Source organism: Electrophorus electricus, chromosome 9, assembly GCF_013358815.1.
Source record: "Electrophorus electricus isolate fEleEle1 chromosome 9, fEleEle1.pri, whole genome shotgun sequence".
NCBI classification, from domain to species: Eukaryota; Metazoa; Chordata; class Actinopteri; order Gymnotiformes; family Gymnotidae; genus Electrophorus; species Electrophorus electricus.
The window spans coordinates 10,839,183-10,863,954 of NC_049543.1; the positions used below are offsets into that span (position 1 = coordinate 10,839,183).

At 38.1% G+C, this 24,772-nt stretch overlaps 1 protein-coding gene across 1 annotated transcript in view; it reads right to left on the reverse strand.

Moving 5' to 3' along the window:
• LOC113589087 (tetratricopeptide repeat protein 28-like) overlaps positions 1-24,772 on the reverse strand; it is a 105,088-nt gene that overhangs the window by 57,456 nt on the left and 22,860 nt on the right. Inside the window, exon 2 of the mRNA XM_035529946.1 lies at positions 1,022-1,169. Coding sequence (XP_035385839.1) covers positions 1,022-1,169 — 148 coding nt within the window. The remainder of the gene's footprint in view (positions 1-1,021; positions 1,170-24,772) is intronic.

The following is a 24,772-nucleotide window of genomic DNA, read 5'->3' on the forward strand; positions in this document are numbered from 1 at the left end:
GGTTGCCATACTAATGCACCAAGCACTTTCCAGTTGAAATTCCCACCACTACGATGTGAGTTATAGAAATTAAAGGTGTCATTTTAAAACACTGCCAGGAAACAAGCACCCACTCTCAGCCCATCTTTCTGGCTCTGTAGTGGATCACACTGTGCTTGATACATTAGGGATTCTGAAAGTCCTAAAAATGGCAAAGTGGCCTACATACAACGCAACCCACATGATATACGGCACACCTCACACTACATCCAGCGCAACCCACGTGATACACTGCACACCTCGCACTATGTACTACGCAACCCATGTGATACACGGCACACCTCACACTACATACAACACAGCCCACTTGGTATATGGCACACCTCTCACTACATACAATACCACCTACGTGATACACAGCACACCTCATGTTACCCATGTGATACACGGCACACCTCACACTACATTCAACACAACCCATGTGATATACAGCACACCTCACATTAACCACGTGATACACGGCACACCTTGCACTACATATAACCCAAGCCACTTGATATACAGCATGCCTTACACTACATACAACACAACCACATCACTTATGATATGGCCTGCACTTCATTTGATGTGGCTTGTACCACATTGGACATGACCCACACTAAACACAAGTCATATATAAATGGATGAAGGCAGCACAGAGAGGAAGAAATAATGTCTGATCTGTGCTTGTACAAAGCTCAGAACAGAGATGATAGCCAGAGGAATCCCTCGCTCTTGTGTTTGTGCCTTACTGTGAAAGTAGACCTGTGTCAGAAAGGATGAATGATAGAAGTGCCATCAATGAAACCTCTTGAAACAAAGAATGAGAGCAATTGTCTCCAGTGATGATGTACATGCTCATGCAGATGTGACTGTGGCACTGAGAACTGCCAGATGAATTTCAAGAAGAAAATGGCATTATTCTTGGCATTATTTGTGCATGAGCCTGTGCATGACTTTACTCACACTGTGGAGGGGTCAGACCCAGGTAAGACGACCTTACCTCGCAGAGGGGACTTCATGACAGCTTCCACCATGCCCACCAGCAGCTGCAGGCTCTTGGGGTCCTGAGCCAGGCCTGAGGCAAAGGCAGCCAGCGCGTCTGCATGGCGGCCCAGATACTGGAGGGCAACACCCTGTCGGAAGTATGCCTGCACAAAAACCCAGAGTGTTAGTCCTGTTAGGTGTGACCATGTTTAGGAAACCATCTCTCTTATTGTAAGCTACAAATCTGTATTGTTTTCATGACTGATTAAGATTTGTACATAGCTCATATAACTGGTCATTTGTTGTATATGTTGGTCTATATTTAGCACACTGCAAAAAAAAAAAAGATTTCATTAATTGGTAATCAGCACTCCATACTGAATGGTATTATTCAGACCAAGAGTGGGAAAATAAGAATGTTCCTAAAAGATTAATGCATATTCAAACAATACAGGCATGTCCAACCACCCCAAATACCATGGTAGTCAAAAAGAACTGATGCATTTAACACTTCTCAGTCAGGTACCATTTGTGAAAGCTGTTATTCGGAGTTCCATTTAACATTCCCTACACCTTCAGGAAGGTGTTGAAGGGCCACGGTATGCGAGTAGAAGTCAGTTGTGCTGATGCTTTCTCACATAGGGGAAGCACAGTTGGAAATAATGGAGTACTTATATCTATTTTTTATTACTTGTCTAGTTACATGTATATCAGTTCTGCCCTTTTTTTGCAATAAATGTTAAATAAATTACCACATCAAGCAGGTAAGGGAGCTTTATATAAATGGTAATGGCTAAAGACCAGAAAATAACCAGGAGTTTTTTTATGTATACCAGTTATCAAATAACTGCTCCTCATTCCTGAACGCTTTATCTTTAATAGTTTGAACTGTGTTATTTTAGAACACTGACCCTCAAATTAATTAATCTGAAGTGATACTGCTTATATGCAGTGTAGCTTCTCCAATCCCCTAACTCCAACCAGTCCTGTCCAGTCTTTGAGCTAATACTGTGACCAAAATTTCAATCTGCAAAATGCTGTTTAAATATTCACCTTGTTTACTGTAGAACCTCTATGTTTGCATAGATAAAAGATATTGTTCTAATGAGGACACAATTGTTCTACAATAGTCGAGTCAAAGGTCAGATCTCAATCCAATGGAGAATCTGTAACAATATTTGCAAACTGTGGCATGTCAGGATCAAAGTAAACAACCACGTGTAAATCCGCCAGGAAGGACCCCGAGGTGAAAATCACTCCTAGATAGTTGGCAAGAATGGTAGAATCTTACTTTAACAGACCTAAAGCTTTTACTGCATTGATACTACTAGTACTAGTCTGGGTTGAATACTTGTGCCATATCCTTTTTTTAAAACTATTTTCTGACAAGCAATATCTTTGGACCTTAAATTTACTTTAGAAGTATATTTATTTGCAATAAAAATGCCGACTGTAACAATCTGTGTCATTTGTAATCCAAATAAATCTGATTGATTATAAGGGAATTGAATACTGCAAGAAACGCATGTATCACTTGACACTTACATGGACATTTCATGTGGTGATAAATAATCATGTGACATGAGCATATGCAGAGCATCCACTGGCACCTACTGACAACAGAATCTTTGGAAACTGCAACACCTCTTGCAGGGGGATTTTCAGATGCTGTATCAATCTGCACTGGAACATACATCCTTAAGATCTTACCCGTGAGACTTTAAGAACGGAATATTGTATTTAGTGTGATGTAGAACTTTTAATATTTGCTGTATACTAGAGACATAATACAAGGCCTCCACCTTTAAGACCTGCCTCTCCATTACCTTGATGGAGCCTTTCATTATCATTCCAGGAGACACCCAAACAATCTAATAAAGACGTGAGGTGAGATAGAGGTTATACAAAATGAGACATGACATGAATTTGTGGCACTGGTAATTAATTTCCCTCTTCTTGTTCCAGTACATTCTGAATCTACACTGGCCCTCACCTCTGCGATGGAGATTCACCCAGAATGAATGGAGACCATATGCCTGTTAGACTGAATACATTAACCTTTCTTTCGAATGCTCTTGATATGAGATGGTAATAGGCCCTTGCCAAGGAGCATGCAAAAACTGACTCTCCTGACTCGAGTCTTAGGGAAACACGGAGATTCCAGCAAAACAATATGACAGAAGGACATATTTGAGGAATATAGAAAGATAATATTGGGATGAATGGGCAAAAGACAATTATATTGAAAGATAACAAAGAAAGGAACTGTGAGAGAGCACGCTCAAAGAGAAATATGGAAAGTGCTAGAAAAAAGAGGAAAGGAGAGAGATGCAGACTATGAGACAGAGGAAGAGAAAACAGGACAAGAGCGTAGAAAGAGCTGCAGCCCAAAAGAGTGAAAGACATTTAACCAAAGTGTTTCTGACTCTGAGTAAATCACTGCACTTCTCTGTTTCCTCAGCATTCATCAGCAAGAAAAGCAGGAAAAAGCATTGCTCCACTGAAGCACAACTCAACAAATGTTTTCCTGAGCGTATGTTTTTCTTTCATATATAGAAGTATTCTGAAATTTTGTACCCTTTTGGAAAGGGCATTTGAATATCGCCAACATGTACACATAAATAGAGAAATCTCAGAGTTATAAAAATGTATTAGCCTTTGCTTCTCAAGAATTTGCACATTTTAACAGTTTACTAATTTTTCTTTGATTTTTCAAAGATTACTAAATACCATAAAACCCTACTACAAGTACCACAATACTAACAAATTAGGTCTTACAGGGTTTTTTTTGTTTTTTTTGTTTTGTTTTTTTTACAGCAATAAAACCAAAGTGAAATTAGCCCTATAGCAAAAATACTGCTGTATCTCTTAGTGAAATTGAAACACTTCTGCAGTCATGCTAATGAACAAACAAGGTGTCATCACAAATCTTATTTCACACTAACATTCACATCACTTCAAATACTCCAAGTTTAAATGGAGCTCTTGAGTCCCCAATACCATCTAAGAACTGCTTATAAGAACATGAAGAACTAGCTTCAAAAGACTTCATAACACTGCACTGGGTTAAATTACTGGCATCAATTTTTTCAGCAGTTGGTGCTTTGTATAATTATTGTAAGAACTCGCATTTAGGAGAGGGAGGCAATCATAAAGATTCAGAAAAAAGGATATAATCTATTTTTATAATTCAGTTAAATGCCAGTGCTACATAGCATGAGACAGGTCAGCTACTTCTGTGTGTGTGTGTGTGTGTGTGTGTGTGTGTGTGTGTGTGTGTGTGTGTGTGTGTGTGTGTGTGTGTGTGTGTGTGTGCGCGCGTGCCTGTGCATGTGTGTGTGCCATTATTTGAAGAACTTTTAAAAAATTATAATTTTTCATTCTCCCTTTAAACACAGGGGGAAAAAAAATATCTGGCATTCAAGAAATGTTTAAAATCCTTTTCACACTTAAGCATGGGAAGTAAATTATGATGGCTTCCTCAGGCCCTCCCGCTCTACTGGAAGTGTGATATAACGGTGTCATGTTAAGTTTAACGACTGTTGTTGTTGTTTTGCATTTTGTGATGGCATTAGTGGCACACACACACACACACACACACACACACACACACACACACACACACACACACACACACACACACACAAAATTAAAACCTGCTTTGTGCCCCCACTGTCATTCCTGTCATGCCCCCACTGTCATTTGCAGTCCCTGACACTGGCCTAGCCATTCTGGCAGAATGCTAATTAAAGCTAATAGCTTTGGCTGTACTGTTAACTTCCTAACTAGCTCGTTCACACTGAGTCTTTCTTATTGGGGCTTTAACTGTTAGGTACTGATGCTCAAACATGACCTAGAAACATCAAGTATAGAGAGGCATAGAGCTTTTAGCTACAGTAAGATCTGCTTTCATATCTTTCTTAGGTTCTGCTCAAGGTGACACAGCAAGGCACAATATACCCAGGATGTCAAATGCTTAATTTAATAGCTCAAGATAACAGCCATCCAGGACAAAATACAGGACAACAACGGGCAGAAGCAAAGAGGTGTGATCCATAAGTTACTAGTGAATGCAGGGGTCAACAGTGATTGCAATTTAAAAGGCACACAGACTTCAATTGTCTGCATTTAAAGATACAATCAAAGAGGTATCCGAACCATGTCTGTGAGCCATACACACTGTGAGGCATATCCACACACACTACCAAATAGAGTAAAAAAAAACCCCAAAAACAGTAATCTACTTTTCTGAATGTACAATAATATATTTAAATACACTTTGAAAGGAAAACCTAATAAGATAGAATTATGATACTGAGGTTATGCACCCTGTAAGCAATGCACTGGATTTCAAGTTGGCTCGCTTTCTCCCTCAGCTGTAATCTCACGTACTATCTCTCCACATCTCCTTTTCCAACAAAAGGTGATAGAGCACCTATTGCTCATGACCCAGAGTGTCTGGTTGGAGATTATAACCTTTGCCTCAAGCCAGTTTAGCCCTCTAGGTCTCCTCGTGACACCACAGATCCCTGCTAGTCATTACACACTAATCCAGAAAGTTTAACAGACTCAGTGAGGAATGGCTCAGTTTACCCATGCTGGAAAAAAAAAAATCACACCAGGTAAAAGGCTAAATATTGGTTCTTTTTAAATCCACTGTGGAAAGTAATTTTGAAATGGTCAGCTTTAAATATACAATCTAACAAAATAAAGATATGCTGACATTGTGTTTGAATGAAATGACCAATCAAATAAAATGCCGAAGGGGAATGGAATGACATGGAAAAATTTTAGACTGACTCAGAGAGCAGTGCTCATGGATTTCTCTACTGCACATCGTACAGTTTAGAACATAACACAACTTACATGTGTTTGCAAAACATTCACATTAAATATTCAAAATCTTCTACAACTAAGCATGTTTGTCATATGTGTGTAGTTTTAAAAATGTATGTGTTTATACTACATATATGTTAGCATACATCAGAATATAACACATGCAATACATGTGGAAATGTTGCAAGTATCAAGGTAATGTCTCTATCCATCATTCACTCACTATTCTTAGGTTGTAGTATCAAACTGCTTTTAATTGCTGGATTAATTTGTAAGTAATGATCTTTTGAATGTACCTTAAAGCTACTAGAATCAACACCGCCATGTTATGGGAAGATCATGTGTGTCAAGTGACCACAAATAGGAGACAATCTCTTATATAATTTAAAAGCACAGTCTTTTGGGAGGTGGCAGAAACATCTTACACTGTTGGGCTAATGTCCCCAGTGAGGAGTTTTTTCCACTTTGACACATCATTTAGAGACTACTGAACAGCCTCAAGCTATCGATTTCTAGGCACACATCAAAATGGAGAGGTACTGAGAGAAAGAGAAACACAGTGGTGGAGAAAGAGATCAGGGCTCCTTGATGCCTCGAAAAGGTCGCATGGTGCAGTGAGTGAGCCCAATCGATAATGCACCTTCACTACATTGTGAATTCACAATATTGGCTCAGTAAATTCACTATATGTGCTTGATATAAAATGAACCATGGTGCGGAACAGAACCATGGCAAATCATTAAAGAGGATTATTTTCACAATTATTTTTACTGAACTGAACCCATCCAATGGGGATCTCAAGGCTCTGCACTCTCACCTGTCTTCTACTGCTTGTATACCGATGAGTGCATCTGCAGCAACCCTACCCTCAAACTGACACAATTTGCTGATGACACAACTCAAGTAGGCCTCATTAGCAAAAATCACAAAACCACTCACAGGAGTGAAGCAGCTACAGGGAAGTGAGGAAAGCCCACCATGGATACCACACACCTGAAGATGTACTATTTCAGAACTCCTCATCTACATTTACAGCATTTCACTGACACTTTTATCCAAAGCTACTTACAGTTATGACTGAGTGCAACTTGATCAACTGAGTGTTAAGGGCCTTGCTCAGAGGCCCAACAGTGGGGCTTGAACAAGCAACCTTCCAAATACAAGAACCTTAACCACTGAGCTACCACTGCCCTCATATAAATGCCATCACTCCATAAACAGTTTTTTTTCCCCCCAATGACAATGATCCTTCTCAACAATCCACCAGTAAAAAATAAACAGAACAGACATTCCCTTAATGCATGTTGTTGTACTGACGCTGGCATTAGTATTGTACATACTGTATCATCTGGACCTCTGTGGGTTTACTCCTTGCACATTATATGTTCTTGCACTGTTCTGCCATTTTAAAATCTAACGTACAAGTACAATTGGCAAATAAAGTGATTCTAATAGAAACTTCATCAAAATTAGGTGAAAGAACACAATAATTCCAAAATGCCACAGGGTTACAAACCTATTCCTGTGACTTGAAGAATTTAATCCAGTACTAATATTGAAGTACTTTGACAGCAGTACCACGTTTACTACAGTAGATGGCTTAATGCAGATGCTTAATGCCGTAATGGTTGCCATGGTGAGAGGTCTCCTTGAGAATCGCAGTCCTGAAGGTCCTGTTACCTGCTCTGTCACTAGATCCTCCATCGTTCTTTGCATGCTTTTAATTGCCTCTGACTTCTGAAGCGCGGTGGCAGAAACTGCCATCTTTTTGTCAACACTGAGCTTTCTCAGCCACATGTCCAAGTAATCAACATATCTGTTTCAAATTGGCAACAAACACTTTGTCATCTGTGCCAGTTTGAATGGGACAGCTGGATATCGGATTCTTGGTTGGTGTTCAGCTGTGATGTGTCTGCTTAATCTCTACATAGGAAAATAAAGCATTTGGTTTCATTTGGACCTCAACTGAAGTCTCACAACACTGTCTACTCATCAAATGCTATAATATATGGACCTCCAGCATAATCAACACCTTAGCCAATAATCAAAAATGAATCATTAATGAACAGACGTATTCTACCAGTTCTACTGAGCCTACCAGATGGAATATCCAAACCCTATATCATCTTAATAAAGAAAGAATACATAAATATGAAAGATTGCAGCCAGTCATTTTGAACTACCCCAAGAATTTGATTTCATGAGATATTTAAGAAGAGGTTCCAAATATGACTGCAGACACTAATTTTTCTTGGCTGTATACTGCAGACCATTACATATGCATTGACTAAGCATGGGCTCGGTACAAGACACAAGAGTCATTAGTACTAGACTCAAAGAGGGGTGAACTGTTTCATCATCATAGCCCAGCACTTTACACTACCACTGACAATCCTCTGCCTCATTTCATGAAGATGAAGATCTTCAGAAGGCAGCTGCGCTGGACTGAACAGCCCAGCAGGAAATCATCTCTGATTAAAAGGAAGTTGAATCAGGGTGGAGATCAGTATGAAAAAAAAAGTGGGACAGCCCAATCAAGAAGCACAGACATGCTCTACAAAGAAGAAATGGAGAGAGAGAGAGAGAGAGAGAGAGAGAGAGAGAGAGAGAGAGAGAGAGAGAAAGAGAGATAAAGAGAGATAAAGAGAGACAGGAAGAAAACATAAAAAAGACAATGTGTATTAAGATGAGGGGAGAAATAGAAATTGGGAATTATAGAGAAAAGAGGAGTCTGGCTATGAGTTCTACATGCAACCACATGATATTGAGAAAAAATTACTGGGAGATGCAGGGATCTGGACTTCTACGAAAACTGAGTGCCATCACTCTGTCATTTTCCCTCATATCATCAGCTAATCAAACAAAAACAAGCCACCAGCTCAGCACTCTCACCCCAGAACACATTTGAGCTGTACCTAAAATGCACTTAATTTCCCAATGACCACGCTATGGTACATACTCCATATTTCACCAATTTAGGTGTGTGATGAGGAGTTGATTTATTTCAGAAGTCATCATACAGGCATTACACGCTTCTAGACAAGAGGCAATTCAAAATGTGAGGGGATCTGAGTGAACAAATGAGGGTAATGGCCATATGAGTTCAGCTGGATCAGCACTGATGAGACAAGCAATTTCCAAAGTAAATTAACCTACAGTATGGGAAAACTTGGAAAACGGCATGCCACATTTTGCTTCCAAGAAGAAATGGGCCCAGGGAAGTGTGGTTTTTTATTGCTGTTGGTTTTCATATCCTACTTTTAACTTTTGTCATGCAACATTATTCTCTGTCACTGAAACAGTGAATCACATTATTTTTTAGTAATAGATCTTGAGGGATACATTTGAGGAGCATGGACTTAGTGGACATTTGTAAATAACTAAAATTGATTTCATTATTTTCCCAGTAAACAATAAATGGGAAAAACCAAAATGTAACTCTAACCCTGGTGTATAATATGCCTGCTCTGATTGCACCCACAAACATACACATTCACACACAATAGCAAACAATTAAAAAACTGCTCTGTGTAAAATAAATTGGAGCAATGTGTAAAGGAAAGTGGGCTAACTAGAACCTTTAAATAAATTGAACCACAAGCACCACTAGTAATGTATAATGCACTGTCACACCGCCCGATCCCTTAATACACTACACTGCCCAGCAGGCCGTTCGTCACCTGGCCAACAACTCATACAACCATGGACGTGCCATCAGATCATCATCACCAGAATATTGAATTCACCTGTGTTTACTCAGGAGTATGTATATAAGCCTGTCTAGAGCTCCCATACGTTGCGAAGTATTGCCTCCAGTATTTTCTGAGCGTATCAAGCATTATTTTCTTGATTTTCTCCTTGTGTATCCTACCTACATTTTGTGTTTCTCGTTTCTGACTTTTGCCTTCCCCTTTTTGGATTGTTTTGCCTTGTTTTGTTTTGCTTTTCTGGTTTTGACACAGACTGTTTTTCTCCATGATTCAGATTACCCCTGACTTTGTACTTTTGGTTTCGAGCCTGGTTTGTTCAGCTACCACTGTGTTGAACACCAATAAAGCTCCTGTTTCATATCCGCGTGCGTCTGACTTTGCCTGGTCCATGACGTAAACTGAGGACCATTAGTCTTCAGGGATAATTTATTTGGCTTAGTTGAGCGGAATTCATTGTTGGGATGTGAGATTCACTAGGATAGTTCTTGGTAACACACAAGGCTAAAGTCAGAATGCCAAAATGGATGATATATTAAGGACCACATTTCCAGCAAAACATAATTCCTGGTGAACTGCTAAACTCAGAAGACAGGCTTGGCATGAACTGGAGGCATACAGAAGTGGAGACAGGACAATATACAGCCAAATGAGAAACACTCTCAAAAGAGAGATTAAAGTATCCAAAAGTCTTTCCTCAACAAGTGAATGTCAGTGTGGAAAAATCTGAAGGACATTAACAGCTTTAACAGGTTTTTATCTCAGTCAACAGAATGTTAACTAGTTGAAGGTGTCAACTAGCTGCAGAAATGAATTCATACTACTGCAAGGTTGGTCAGGATCACACACCCCAGAAGGTCAACCTCTGATGTTTGAGCATGTTTTGATCAAAGTTTATGAAGAGCCTAGTTTTTTTTTGTTGTTGTTGTTTTTAATGTAAAGACATCAAAACAGCCGTCACCTCAGATATTGCTTCAGAAATTATTAGACTAATTTGTCTTTGAGCTGAAAATAAGAGAATTTTAATTATAGTTTATTACATGGTTTATTACTATGATAAAATATATAATTAACATAAGGAGGAAATATTTTGAGTTTATCTCCTCTAGGATCCATGCAAATTGCTAAAACTCTGACAGCCACAGCAAGCCAGACCTTGGAGTGTTTTGTTCAGGGCCATTATGGCCAGTATCTCAACTAATACACAGTGGCTTTTCTCCCATGCTCTCGCCACAATGCATGTCTCTCACTTTTCTTCACTTCTCACTTCTCACTTTTTCTCACTTCATGCAATATCTTCAACAATTATTTGAAGTTCCTTTCTACTTATGCTCCTGCTTAAGGTTACACAGCAATATATCTCTCAAAATATAACCATATAGACACTATAGCTATAATCTGAGTAGACATGAAATCCATTGAAAGACCAGTACATCTGAAGGATATCACTAGCCCAGATCTGCTAGTCAAAGTCATGAAGTTTGCAAATGAAAACTTGAAGCTAGCAGTAGTGCCGTTAGAAGGAGCTCTTCACCTCCACTATCCTAGACAAAATCATGGCATCTATGAAGTTTCTGGGAGCTACAATCACCAGGGACATAAAGTGGGACACCAACATTAACTCCATTGCAAAAAAGCCCAGCACAGGATGTATTTCCCATGATAACCGAAGACGTTCAACCTAACCTAACAGTTGCTGGTCCAGTTCCAGCAATCACAATCAGTCATAACCACCTCTATAACAGTCTAGTGCAACTTTGCCACCAAACATGACTTTCACAAAGTACAGCACATCATCACGTCTGCAGAAAAGACTACAGATTCAAAGCATCATGACCGGTTTAGATGCAAACCTGCCTAGTCATCATGACCTGTTTACCAGCAGCACTAAAAAGTAGGCAGAGGAAATAATTCCAACACCTCCCCTTATGAAGGTGCTTCAGACATATGAGAATCAAAACTACCAGAATACAGAAAAATGTCTTCCTCCTTGCTATTACACTCATGAAAAATTCACATACAAAATGTGCCACATCTTTTTTACTCCTTTATCTGTTACTTATCTGGCTGCTGTATTCTGTAATATTATTTACACACATACATTTTATGTTTTTAAACATTTATTTCTATTTTATATTTGAATGTGTGTTTGTATGAATTACTATAATACACTATACTATAACATATGATTGTATATAACCAAAGAAAAATTCCTTGCATGTGTGAACATTCTTGGCCAGTAAAGGCTAATTCTGATTCTCATTCTGATTCTTTCACACTGACACTACTTTAAGCTTATATTTAGATATTTCTTTACTGATGCAATTTTAAGAAGAGTTCAGACTTATACACTCTCTGAGTGTAGCCTAAGCACAGTGATCTGAACCAACAAACCTAACCCATACACCATTATTTAAAACACTTGAGCGAAAGAGCCAGAGTGATAGAGCCATTCATGTCTATAAAAAGAGCAATACTGAAAACCAAACAAAACCTGTTTTCAGACAAGGACAGTTGGTTAGCATTGGATTAGAGTATGGCTGGTTATCATTAGAGTATGGTTAGAGTGTGGTTGCTTAGCATTTGTCACGATTGGCCACCCTCCTGGCATCCCTGTTTCCATGGTTTCCCTGTCGTGTCTTTGTTTTCCTTTACATCCTTGTTGTTCCATTCCTTATTTTCATTTTTCTCCATGCCTGTCATTGCTTTTACCTGTTCCTCTTTTCCAGTCCTCGTTTTAGTCTCGTTCTGTTCCACCCCCTGGTCTGTATCCCCGCCTGTAATTATGTTCACCTGTGTCTGTTTAGTTTTCATCAGTCTTGGTTATTTAAGCCCTGGGTTTTGTCTTCCAGGTTGTCTGTTATTTTGGTATGTTCGGTCATGTTTAGAGTTGTCGCTATCACTGTCATTGTCCTTGTTTTTCCATTTGCTTAGTTCGTGTGTTAATTTGTCTCAGTGTTTTCCCTGTGTCTCTGTTTGTTAGCCTCCCATGTTTTGGTTTCCTCGCTCATTAAAGTACCTCCTGCATTTGCATTTTGCCTCTTGCCTCCTCCCTGCTGGAAATGATACATCATTAGAGTATGATTAGAGTATGGTTGGTTAACATTAGAGTATAGTTGCAGTATGGTTGGTTAATATTAGATTATGGTTGGAGAATGGTTGGTTAACATTAGAGTATGGTTAGAGCATGGTTGGTTAACATTAGAGTATGATTAGAGTATGGTTGGTTAACATTAGAGTATGGTTGCAGTATGGTTGGTTAATATTAGATTATGGTTGGAGAATGGTTGGTTAACATTAGAGTATGATTAGAGTATGGTTGGTTAACATTAGAGTATAGATGCAGTATGGTTGGTTAATATTAGATTATGGTTGGAGAATGGTTGGTTAACATTAGAGTATGGTTAGAGCATGGTTGGTTAACATTAGAGTATGATTAGAGTATGGTTGGTTAACATTAGAGTATGGTTGCAGTATGGTTGGTTAATATTAGATTATGGTTGGAGAATGGTTGGTTAACATTAGAGTATGGTTAGAGCATGGTTGGTTAACATTAGAGTATGATTAGAGTATGGTTGGTTAACATTAGAGTATGGTTGCAGTATGGTTGGTTAATATTAGATTATGGTTGCAGTATGGTTGGTTAATATTAGATTATGGTTGGAGAATGGTTGGTAAACATTAGAGTATGGTTAGAGTATGGTTGGTTAACATTAGAGTATGGTTGCAGTATGGTTGGTTAATATTAGATTATGGTTGGAGAATGGTTGGTTAACATTAGAGTATGGTTAGAGTATGGTTTGTTAACATTGGAGTATGGTTGCGGTATGGTTGGTTAACATTAGAGTATGGTTAGAGTATGGCTGGTTAACATTTGAGTATGGTTGCAGTATGGTCGGTTAACATTAGAGTATGGTTAGAGTATGGTTGGTTAACATTAGCGTGTGGTTAGAGTATGGTTGGAGTATGGATGGTTAACATTAGAGTATGGCTAGAGTACGGTTGGTTAACACTAGAGTATGGCTAGAGTATGGTTGGTTAATTTTAGAGTGTGATTAGAGTACGGTTGGTTAACATTAGAGTATAGTTAGAGTACGGCTGGTTAACACTAGATTATGGCTAGAGTATGGTTGGTTAACATAAGAGTATGGTTAGAGTATGGTTGGTTAACATTAGAGTATAGTTAGAGTACGGTTGGTTAACATTAGAGTATAGTTAGAGTACGGTTGGTTAACACTAGATTATGGCTAGAGTATGGTTGGTTACCTTTAGAGTATGGTTAGAGTAAGGTTGATTAACTTTAGAGTATGGTTGATTAACATTAGAGTATAGTTAGAGTACGGTTGGTTTATGATTATGCTGCACTTCCAAAAAGAGATGCTGGTCATGGGCCCATTCATATTTCTCTCCTAAAGTACATTTTTACCCACATTGATGGTTGGCCAGTGGTAATTTTGTCTTTTGTATGCTTTCTGTGTTCAATCCACAATGAGACAAAAGCTCTGGACATTACAGAGAAACTAGCAAGGGTGATTCCATTATTAATCTTTAATGTAGTAATCTCTAATTTACAATATAGTGCAGGATAACCTACCAACTATTTCAAATGAAGCAGCCGATTATATTTACAGAATGCCACTGTATTGTAGAAAAGGTCAATTCTATAAAGCAGCAAGCTTGATTGGTGTTTTATTAATATATAATACAGTAGTCCTACAATTATGAGACTTAATATATAGGGCTAGCCATATGAAACTCTATGGTATATAGGCCACATTAAAATGTATAATTTATTAATAATCATTACAGTTGCATCAGCTTCAATAGTAAAGTTCTCAACCCAAACAGCCGGAATACAAACAGCAGAGATGACAGTGAACCATACACATGATATGAGAAAGAAATGCTAACATGCATATAAGCCTTATACTGCATGCTTTCTGTCTCTCTCTCTCTCTTACACACACACACACACACATACACACACACACACACACACACACACACACACACACACACACACACACAAACCTAGAAATGCCTACACCCTTATCATTATTTCTATGTGCTTTTAGATGAGGGGTCTTATTAAATCTGAGTCTGCCACAAGGGCAGTAATTACAGTGTGGTCTCCTACTCCTCTGGTCAAATGTTATGCTTCTTAGGGCACAATTAAAGGAGCTCCTGCTATTTTTCTTTTTACATCTTCTTGGCTCTGAGCTAAACATAACCGACCAGGAATTTGATAAGCCACAATGCAATATTGCACTAGAGCATGTTCAATATCACATTAAAGTGTCTACCCATAACAAGCTAATGAAAACACTAATGTTTTCTAATTTCTTCAAGGCATCAATCTGTAAAAGAATTTACAGGAAACAGAGTTAGCAAATTCCATAAGGTTAGAAAGCCACACAGCAAATGGATTCATAGTTCATATCGTAGTACTCACAGTGCAGGCTATTTATGTGAAATAAGAAGTGTGAGTAATCCTTTTTGGATTAATTGCACTGGGTTGAATTCTTTGGAACATTGTTCAGCAGTTTAAATCTCTACTTCAGCCATTCAGGATCATTTGATTACCCACTAAAAACAGGGAACTCCAACTAGGATCAATACTTAGACATCCGATCGACACTGGTGTACCGCGACTAAAGGTTGTCCGTATACATTAATTTCAGAAGCACTTTTCTCTTTCTGATATTCATTGCCTGTAATTCATGGACTGTTCTAAGTCTCAGTCTTTAAACGGACAACAATGTCATTAAAGTTGCATCTGTTAAGCCATGCAATTATAATGGGAACATTTAAATTAAATAAAAGTTCTAAACAGTGAAGGTAGTGTAAAGGTAGCTCTTACATCCCTCTTTCCTGTTTGCACTAAGACACACTGAGATGTACCAAAAGATATCCTGATACTAAGTACCTCTTTTGCCGGAAATGTTGGTTAATAATACATTTAAAATATGAAAGTTTTTAGATTTTATTTTAGGAACTAAACTGTGCTGTAGCTGGTGGCTACCAAGAGTCAGAAAAGGCAAGAAACATGAGAAAAGGCCCAGCAGGCTTTCCATATAATGCTGCATGAATGCAAACATTAATCCAACACACTTGGCTAATGCTAAAGCATGCACACGTGCACCATGCTGAGACGTACTGTTTGCCTGCCCACGGCTCTTTCAAATTCTGAGGGGAAAGTTTCAGCTCTATTAGCACATAATATCCAGCTCCAAATACTGCTATTAGCACTCTAGCCTTCACACTGTGAATGAACCCACAGTACAGCAGAAATGAATGAAAATCAAGTCCCTTTTCAACCATGAGTATTTAGGCTATTTAAAATCATATTTGAATTAGCAAGGTGAATACGTAACATGAAGAGAAAGCTAAGTGACATCATGCTAAAAAATGCAGGTTTAAGGAACAAAAAACAATATAATCCTTTGTACAATAGAGTTAGTTTTCCTTGGTATTTGGCCTTTAACTGGTGACAAAGGAAAAGCAACAGAACAATCTGGAACAGTTACACAACAGACAGTTAAACAACTGCAGTGGCTGTAGAGTGTGTGGCAGCAGCTGGGAGTCAGTTGCTATGAGTGCCCCACTAGGCTCGTCCCCAGACATCAAAGAAGACACGGGGGTGGTGTGGGGTGTCACACACGGGCTGCAGCCTGGCAGCTTGAGCCAGAGACACGCAGCAAGATGGGTCAAAGGTCAGCTCTCAGAGGAATACCCCACATCATTTAACTGTGAACACTCTTTCCCACACCACACACGCTCTTGACCAGACACAGCTGGATCAGGTAACAGTGTTTAAAAAATGGCCAAAGGCATGTTAATTTGCACATACACATATGATCCCTTTCTCACGTTCAAACAAAAACAGCCCCCACCCACTGATACATCCACACCAATAAGCTGGATTTACAGACTGAAAGTCTGACACCATGAAGAGAGAAATCAGTGTGAAAAGGGAATTTAACCACATTAAGAACTGACCCAAACATCTTCTACATACTGCTTTGTTGTCATCTCACTAAAGCAATAACATGCAGAAAAAGAAAAAAAAAATATTACAGAAACCAATTAGTGCAGGAATAAAAGATAAACAAATGCTAAGGCCAACACAAGGAAGATTAAACTACTTCATAATGAAGAACCAGTTAGCACCTTTAAGATATCTCAAAATATCCAAGCAATTTTTTCCTGGCGTTTCTCTGCATATGGCATCTCAACAGGAAACAGTATGTTTATATGATGTATTATATCTATGCCTATGGCTCTGATGACAGGTGTGTTATAGAAATGCTTGCAATAATTCTCAGAAACAGGCAGCCATAGACTTCTGGCACATAAAGGCACAGGCATATTGCCTATGAGCTAGCTTATATTTTTTATTATACACCATATTTCAAAATAAATAAATCCTTGGCACCAATCCACCACCAGGAGCCTTTACGTGAGAATCTGGCTTGGCTATATTAACTTTTGAAATGTCCATGGAGCAATTAGCAATGCCTGACAGACCTAGAGTATAACTCTCAAAAACAGTCTCATATCTTTAATTTTAAATGCTCAGAACTTTGCTACTGGCCAATGCAAGCCCTACATATCTGGAATGAATGAATAGATTAATTAAATCCAAACTGCTTAAATTATTTCAAGTCATATAGCACAGTTCGAACAAGTCAGCAGAAATGGGGAAATAAGGTCTTGTCTGGCAGTTTGCCAGAGAGACTTATTTACCTCCTTTCGGTTTCTCTTGTTCAAGAGCTAGCATGTTGCTGTCTAAAACACCCCTTCTACAGCATCCAGTCAGCAAATGTTAATTTACTAACATTATTTCAAACTCCTTTCACTGCTGGCTTGCTAATGCCAACAAAAGAAAGATGATCTTGAAGCATTCCCCATAAACACTTAGCTGATCAAAGAAAAACACTTCAGAAAAGCACACCAGTCATGCTTTAAATGAAACGTGCCATAAAGTAACAGTGATGGGAATTTAAAACATTTATAAAGCCAACATCTACAGTAATGAACTTGAAGTGAGATGTTCTTTGTCCATGAACTAGCAGGGGATTCACATGAGCAAAGCCTCAGCAGGTGCAGTTGTGTATTTGACTGTCTAGACTTCATTGATTGTAATAGACGTATAGAAAATGTGGCTTTCTGGCTCTCAACTAACAACATTGCTCAGAGGTTTTCTGCCAATGCTAATGTGTCTTGATTCTGTATTTGCTATGCATGAGGTTATAAATGTGAAAACATTTTTAAATCACAGAGCTGAATCATTACTTTTTATACACTGGCAGACTGTAATATCTGCCAAGTGCATTTTTCATTGCATTCAGAAACTGAATCTTTGTGGTGGTTAACCCTGCCTATGCAGTCTCTCTGGCATCTGCATGGTATACAACAGCAGTCCAGAATAATAGTGAAATCTACCAAATGTTTCTCCATGCTCCACACTGCTGTGTGAAAAAGGTGTGGTCGCAATTTTTGCGTGGCTTAATCTTACCTGACCATGTAGCCAAATTAAATTATGCAATATAACAAAAGAGCAGAAACCCTAGAAAATGACAATATCAGATGCCAGCACAAGTCTGTGATGTTACTTCATATCATTACAAAACACACAATAAGCAGATTTTCTTTTTTGTTTTTTTTCCTATGCGTTTGCATTCTGCATTTTCACCTCTCCAACAGAATGTACTTTTGGATGGGGAAAAAAGACATAACATAAGAGAAACAGAAAGGAGGCAGGCCACCACCCAGCTTTATGACAGAGTGGGTTACTGGAGATCAGCCTGGAATGAAAGTATGAGGGGTAAATCTATAAAGAGCCTACTGGTAAGAAAGAGGGGTGGGGGTATGGGTGTGAGAGACGACAAATGTTGCCACTATGCCATGTGTTTCTGTTTCCATCAGACCACTGCTGCTATAGGAACAACTGCTGTCACAGCACATTATTCTCTCATTCCCCCCGCTCCACCCCCACGCCCCTCTCGCTCCCGGGCCTCACTGCAGTAATAGAGTGAGGTATGACATGGATGGAGGGTGTCTTGCTTGTGAGGTATCGTACGTGTTGCTCACTCCACCTGTCAGGCCGCCCCCACAGCCATACATCCTCTTCGGTGCAGACGGCTCCCTGTATATTTCTTTTTCTGCCATCTCTCCCTCCTGCAGCTTGTGGAAACATACTCCCTCAATGTCATTCACAAAAGGGCATCTCCAGGCACTGCAAAACAGATCTCTACCTCCTCATATTTTACATACCCTTACTAAAAAAGAAAGAGTTTTTGATAACAATGTTAAGAATAAGTGTTTCCACATTCTTACAGAATGGTTGCTTAAATCGTTCTACTAAATGTCCCTTAAGCAAATGTGTATGCTTGTGTACAAAGTTAACCAAAGTTAATTTGGTGGTTAGGATTTTGCAAAGCACATATGCCCCTACTGACAAGTGAAAGCCATTGAAACACTGCAACCAAACCTTCGTCACTGCTTCAGAGCATTTCAAAAACAATGACAATATGCTTTAATGCAACAAATCACCTCTGTTGGGGTATCAGAAGACAGTGGGTGAGCAAGAGAGATGGGATGGAGATGGAGGCTATGACAGAAGGACTGTGAACACAGTCCTCTCCATTATCTGCTAAATATGCTTAATTAGGTGCCTGGTAGTGTGTGATCGCTTTGTCTGGCTGCTCGGCTTCTTCTATTGAAAATGTGCAGTTTTGCTAAAAATCGAAGAAGAATTGTGCTTTTTTAAAAATGTATTTTTTCCTTTTTTCTTCCAGAATACAAAGTCTATATGTGCAGTTTTCCCAAGGCTATCGTTGCTTGACAGTGTTCAGAAAGAGATTTAATGAATAACCACCCAGAGCCATATTGTCTGTATATCTTTGTTCAAACAACTATCATGGGAACAAATTTTGACTTCCATTATGCATAATAACTACACAGGTTTGTCATAACATTCTAGAAATGTTTATTACATATTTTATGTAGGAATATAAAAGTACTGAAAACTGAATAGATGTAGAACAGCACTTGTTCACTGTAAGTAAACAACACCATGAAGGAATGGTGTCAATAAAATAATGATTCAATTACAGGGGATGATTTCAATTACAGGTAACAGAATATTCAGCAAGAACTTAATGAGGCAAGGCAGGACTTTCTGTAAGTCAAAGACCTGACTGATAAATGATTTGTATTATGCTTACACACCAGTTAACTGCTTTTGAGCCTGATGGACAAAGCTAGGCTGTACTATGTTTACAATTAAAAAATGACATGTATAAAAACTGATTTGCATGAATGAGTGGTTGGTTATGCCATCAGTGTTGTATGTTATGTTTCACTCAGGGACAGATCAATGAAATTCATCAAAATAATTGTTCACAATAGATGTAAAACATTTTATGAGGTATCTGTGAACATGCTACCTCAGGCATTTCTTTCCATCATGTTTCACAGTTATTGCTTCTAACATAAGGTGATAACCTCAATTTTTCAAAATTTTGTGTATTTACTGGATTTATGAGTAATTAATGCATTCTACAAACAAGTGTTGTTACCTAGGAATAGATCATACTTACCAAGCTAAAAATGTTTCCTCCTATAATAATAGCAGATGTCTTGCAGTTTTTAGAAGAGAAACTAAAGAAAAAAAATGAACAACAATAAACAAATCTAAATGCACTTTTGTTATATGCAGCTATGCATTGTTGCATTTAATTTTATTATTATTATTATTATTATTATTATTAGTTGCATTTATATAGCGCCTTTCTCAAATTCAAGGTCGCTTTATAAATATTGCTTTAAAAAATTATATTATATTATTAATAATATTATTAATATTATTATTATTTTTATTGACTTTCTTTCTGATTTTTGAAACTTCTGATTGGTTTAAATGTTCTCCATGCCCTTTCAAGATGTAGTTCTTGGATGCACAATGAACCCTGATTGACTTGATACTGGATGAAGGCTTCTTGATGAAGTCTTCTGTATGTAGGCAATGAGTCACTAATGATTGCGATTGCTGGTGCGACACATCTTCTGACGACTGGAATAAGGTGGTGCGCAGTTCTTCGTAAAAGTTAAGACTGACCTTCTGCTTCTCCCATTCACTTCCGGCATTCCAAAGACCTACCCGCGCCTTATCAACATTGCCCCAAAGCATCTACATGCATAGTAGTAAGAAAAAAGTACTAAATAAAACTGTGAGACTGCCTGATAGATTAATTTATTTTAGAATTCTAACATAACAGAACTAAACATAGAGCTTTACCTTTCTCTTATGGCAGTGCCATAAGCACTGATGGTGATGTGTTTTTCTTTCCTTTATCTACCTCTGCCAAATTGGTTACAAGTGGAACTGGTACCTGTAAGCCAAATGTGAGGGATACCCAGATCCACCAATAGGATAAGTCAGTTCCTGAGAGGAGGTGGAACCTTTTGCCTATAAGCGTTTTTGTGAGCAGAATAAGTGAGAGGGCAGACAAGGGGGACTGGCAGAGAATAGCTGTTTATGTGCATGTGGCTTGTGTGTGATTTCACCTGTATTCTGAGTATCATTGGATAATCTTTGTTGTTAGTAGTTTACCATCCCATTTTAGATACGTTCTTGGTTATTATAGTGTCAAGAGTGTTATGAGTGTTACTGGCAAAGCTGTTGTTGTTGGTAGGTTAGCATCTATTTACCCTCAGCATTTTAAATACATTCTTGGCTGCGAGATCATAACTGATATGAGTATTACTGGTAAGACTTTGCTGTTAGGATCTAGCTAGGCCTAACCTTAGTTATTTTTCTTCTTAACTGTTCTCCTGTTGACACCCATACCTCCATTCACCCCCAGCCCAGTGCAGACAGGTAAGAACAGGTGTGTCTATACATGCTGTGATACATCAATAGGCACTCTAGGTAAGGAATGAGTGCTGTGTTTTGGATAGGGTAGACTTTGGATAGTTAGGTAGTTTAGCCATTTGATTTTTTCTTTTCTTTGGCATTTTCTGTAGTCCACTCAGTCCGTTTGTACCATCTTACACATTTCATCATTTAATGTATTTGTGCTGTGTACATTAAACAGCCAAAAGAGCATATTGTGTCCCATGTCTCGGTGTCAATATAATGCTTTATGTTGCCTCTCCCCTTCACCTAGACAACCACTCAGGGGAGGACGCAACATATGGGGGCTCGTCCAGGATCATTTTCCTGTGTGTTTTTTTTGTGTGTGAAAATCTAGCTTGATTGTTTTAGTGTGTTAACGCGTGGCTTCGCATCTGCGGCTTTACTGTTGTGCAACTGTTGTTGCAGTAGGGATGACTCCGTCATCTGCTCTCTTCTAAAATCACAGAGGCATTTTACCCACCTAGACTCCCTCTCTTGCTTCCACTCCAAGCGTTTTACTGACTGGACACAATTCTCTTTTGCTGACATTTTTGACTCCTTCATCAAGCAAATGCACTAAATGTACTATAGTACATTTGGGTGTAGTAAATCAGAGACATAAAACCAGGCTAACAATGTAAGAAATACACCACTATTTAGAGTATGAGACTGACATACAGTCATTATTTACTTTTTTATTTTGATTTCTAAAAGTAATTTTATTCTGAGGTGTTCTTATTTAGCAAAATCAATAAGGAAAGGAACCACAGCCTGTATTGTGATAGATTTCTTGGTACTAATCATGACTGTAAATCAAATCTGACATCAACAAAAAATAGACATTTCGTTTCTGATGTAAAAAGTTTAATTTTAAATATTTTTTTGGAAGATGACCTTGAAAATATGGACTTGTATCGTATTGATTCTGACACAAACTGTTTAATTCAAACTGTTTGATTCTGACAAACCCTGGAACAGATAAGATCTTATACAAAAGTGTCAGCACATTGATTTTGTCTCCTGCTTATTCTGTGGATATTACTAAATATTACTATTATTTATATTTTATGCATTTGGCAGGAACTCTTACCCAGAATGACTTATAATTTTGTATCATGTTCCAGAGTTAGACAAGTGTAGTGTTAAGAGACTCTTATAGCTCTTTCCCACAGGGAAGGCAGTGTTGTTACCCACTACACTATACCAACCACACTGGAATATGCTTGGTAACATTTTATTAAATATTATATTGTATTATTCTGGTGTATTAATGTGTGCAGTGATGATGTTTTTGAAATCTCCAAAAGCAAATAAACAGGTTGTATAAAGATGCATGGTGTGGTGGGTTTTTCTAACAGAAATCTAATTTTTTGCCAAATCTACTTATGTAATAGAATAGAATGTAATAGAAGGTGAGTAATTCTGAGTAATTTCTCTGTATTTACCTCATCTATTCTTCGGTAACAACACTTGTTTGTAGGTAGGCCTATTTTTTAGGAAGTGGAAAATTACCATTTTAACTATGGATAATTACTGTGCATATTTCCATTATTTTTTTATTTTATTACCACTATTTACCACTGTAATTACTAACTAATTATTTATTAACAACTAGAAAATTAAAGTGTTTAAGTGTTATTGTTACCATTATTTTACCATTTTATTGCCAACTTATTAATTCTACAATTACAGACTTATTATTTAGTAACAAACAGTAACCTGGCATTTAATTTTTGGATAAATGCAACTTGTTACCACAATATTACCTTATGATTACCCGCTTATTACAGATGTGTAAAGTGTAAACAACATACTCTTAGGAAATCCAAGGTATTACACTATTCAAATTATTAATGGACTCATTGATCAATGATTTTGATGCTTTAAACCCAGCTGAATTACACCTCCGTTAATGCATACTTATAAAACTTGTTGTATTGACCTAAAAGCTATATACCACAAAGGAATTTTACAATAACATCAATGAACTGGTGCATGAACAAAAGAGAGCCAAATGTCTGTATTTTAATTCACCCAACTATACAAATGTAGAGATAATAAACTAAAAAGAAGAATGGCAGTTGAGCAGCTGTACTATCTTTCAATCATAGTTAGTCCTGTTGGTAGCTTGCATGTCCTAGAAGGAACCTGAGAAGAACGCCTCCTTGGTTCACCATAGTGTTAACTCTTACCTTGGTCAACCTCAAAGAGGCAGCAGGGGAAACCACATCAGGAACGTGTCTCTTCAGAACCTGCCCTGAGATGGCATTTCAGGAGTGTCAAAACCAACCCAGCTTATGGAACACTAAAGTTGAGCAGCAAAGATATTCTATGGTCATTTTCGGGACATTTACAAACTAGTTTTACATGATCACAGATTTGTATCAAGTCGCAATGAAAGGGAAACTGTTGGTTATTTTCTTTTATTTTCTCAATTGACTGTTTCACCTATTCGCACCTATTTTCTGAAGTTAATTGTGCAGTGCAGTGTAGGACTTCAAGGGCAACAAAGCAGGCTCTACACCTGATTTTCTAATACACATTCTTCACCACCAACAAAAAAAATCAAGGTCTGCTAAGGATGAAAACCTTCTATTTTGAAGCAATGATGAATCACCAAAAATGGGGATGTAATTCATGTAAGAGTGGTGGTTTTAAAGATCTCACTGGATGGAGACAAACAGATTTCAGTGATGTTTTTGGAGTCCTTCCAAGTCAGGGAACATTCTTGGTCAGAATATAAAGTCAGAAATAAAACAGATGGTCTACAAACGCAGACCTTGCTTACATTATGGGCAGCCTCATGGTAACACACACACACACACACACACACACACACACACACACACACACACACACACAGACAGCAGAAGAGGTGGCTATAACTTGTCTATTTTGATTTAGACCTTGCTACCCACTAGAATAGGCAGTAGAGGCAGCCTAGAGCAAAGAATTTGTAAACCGCTAATATGAAACATTTACAGACAGACATTTATAGAGCTTTAATAGCTGTTTGAAACCACTGCAGACTGAGTCACAAAATTAAGCCAAAGGGTTTTAAATGTACTTTAAATAACAAGACAACACTATTTAAATAAAACTTAAATAACAATGTTTAAATATAATATATATTTAAACATACTTTATCATCACCAGATTGCATCCCACATTAGGCAATGTCCTAGGTATTCCAAATAGTATTTGACCAATTTATGGACGAAAACATCTTTAACTAAAACATAACCATTTACTCTTGCCACCACCATAACTGGTTCTCCACCGAGTAGCCCAATGTGTGGAACCACGATAAGCTAGACAGCGA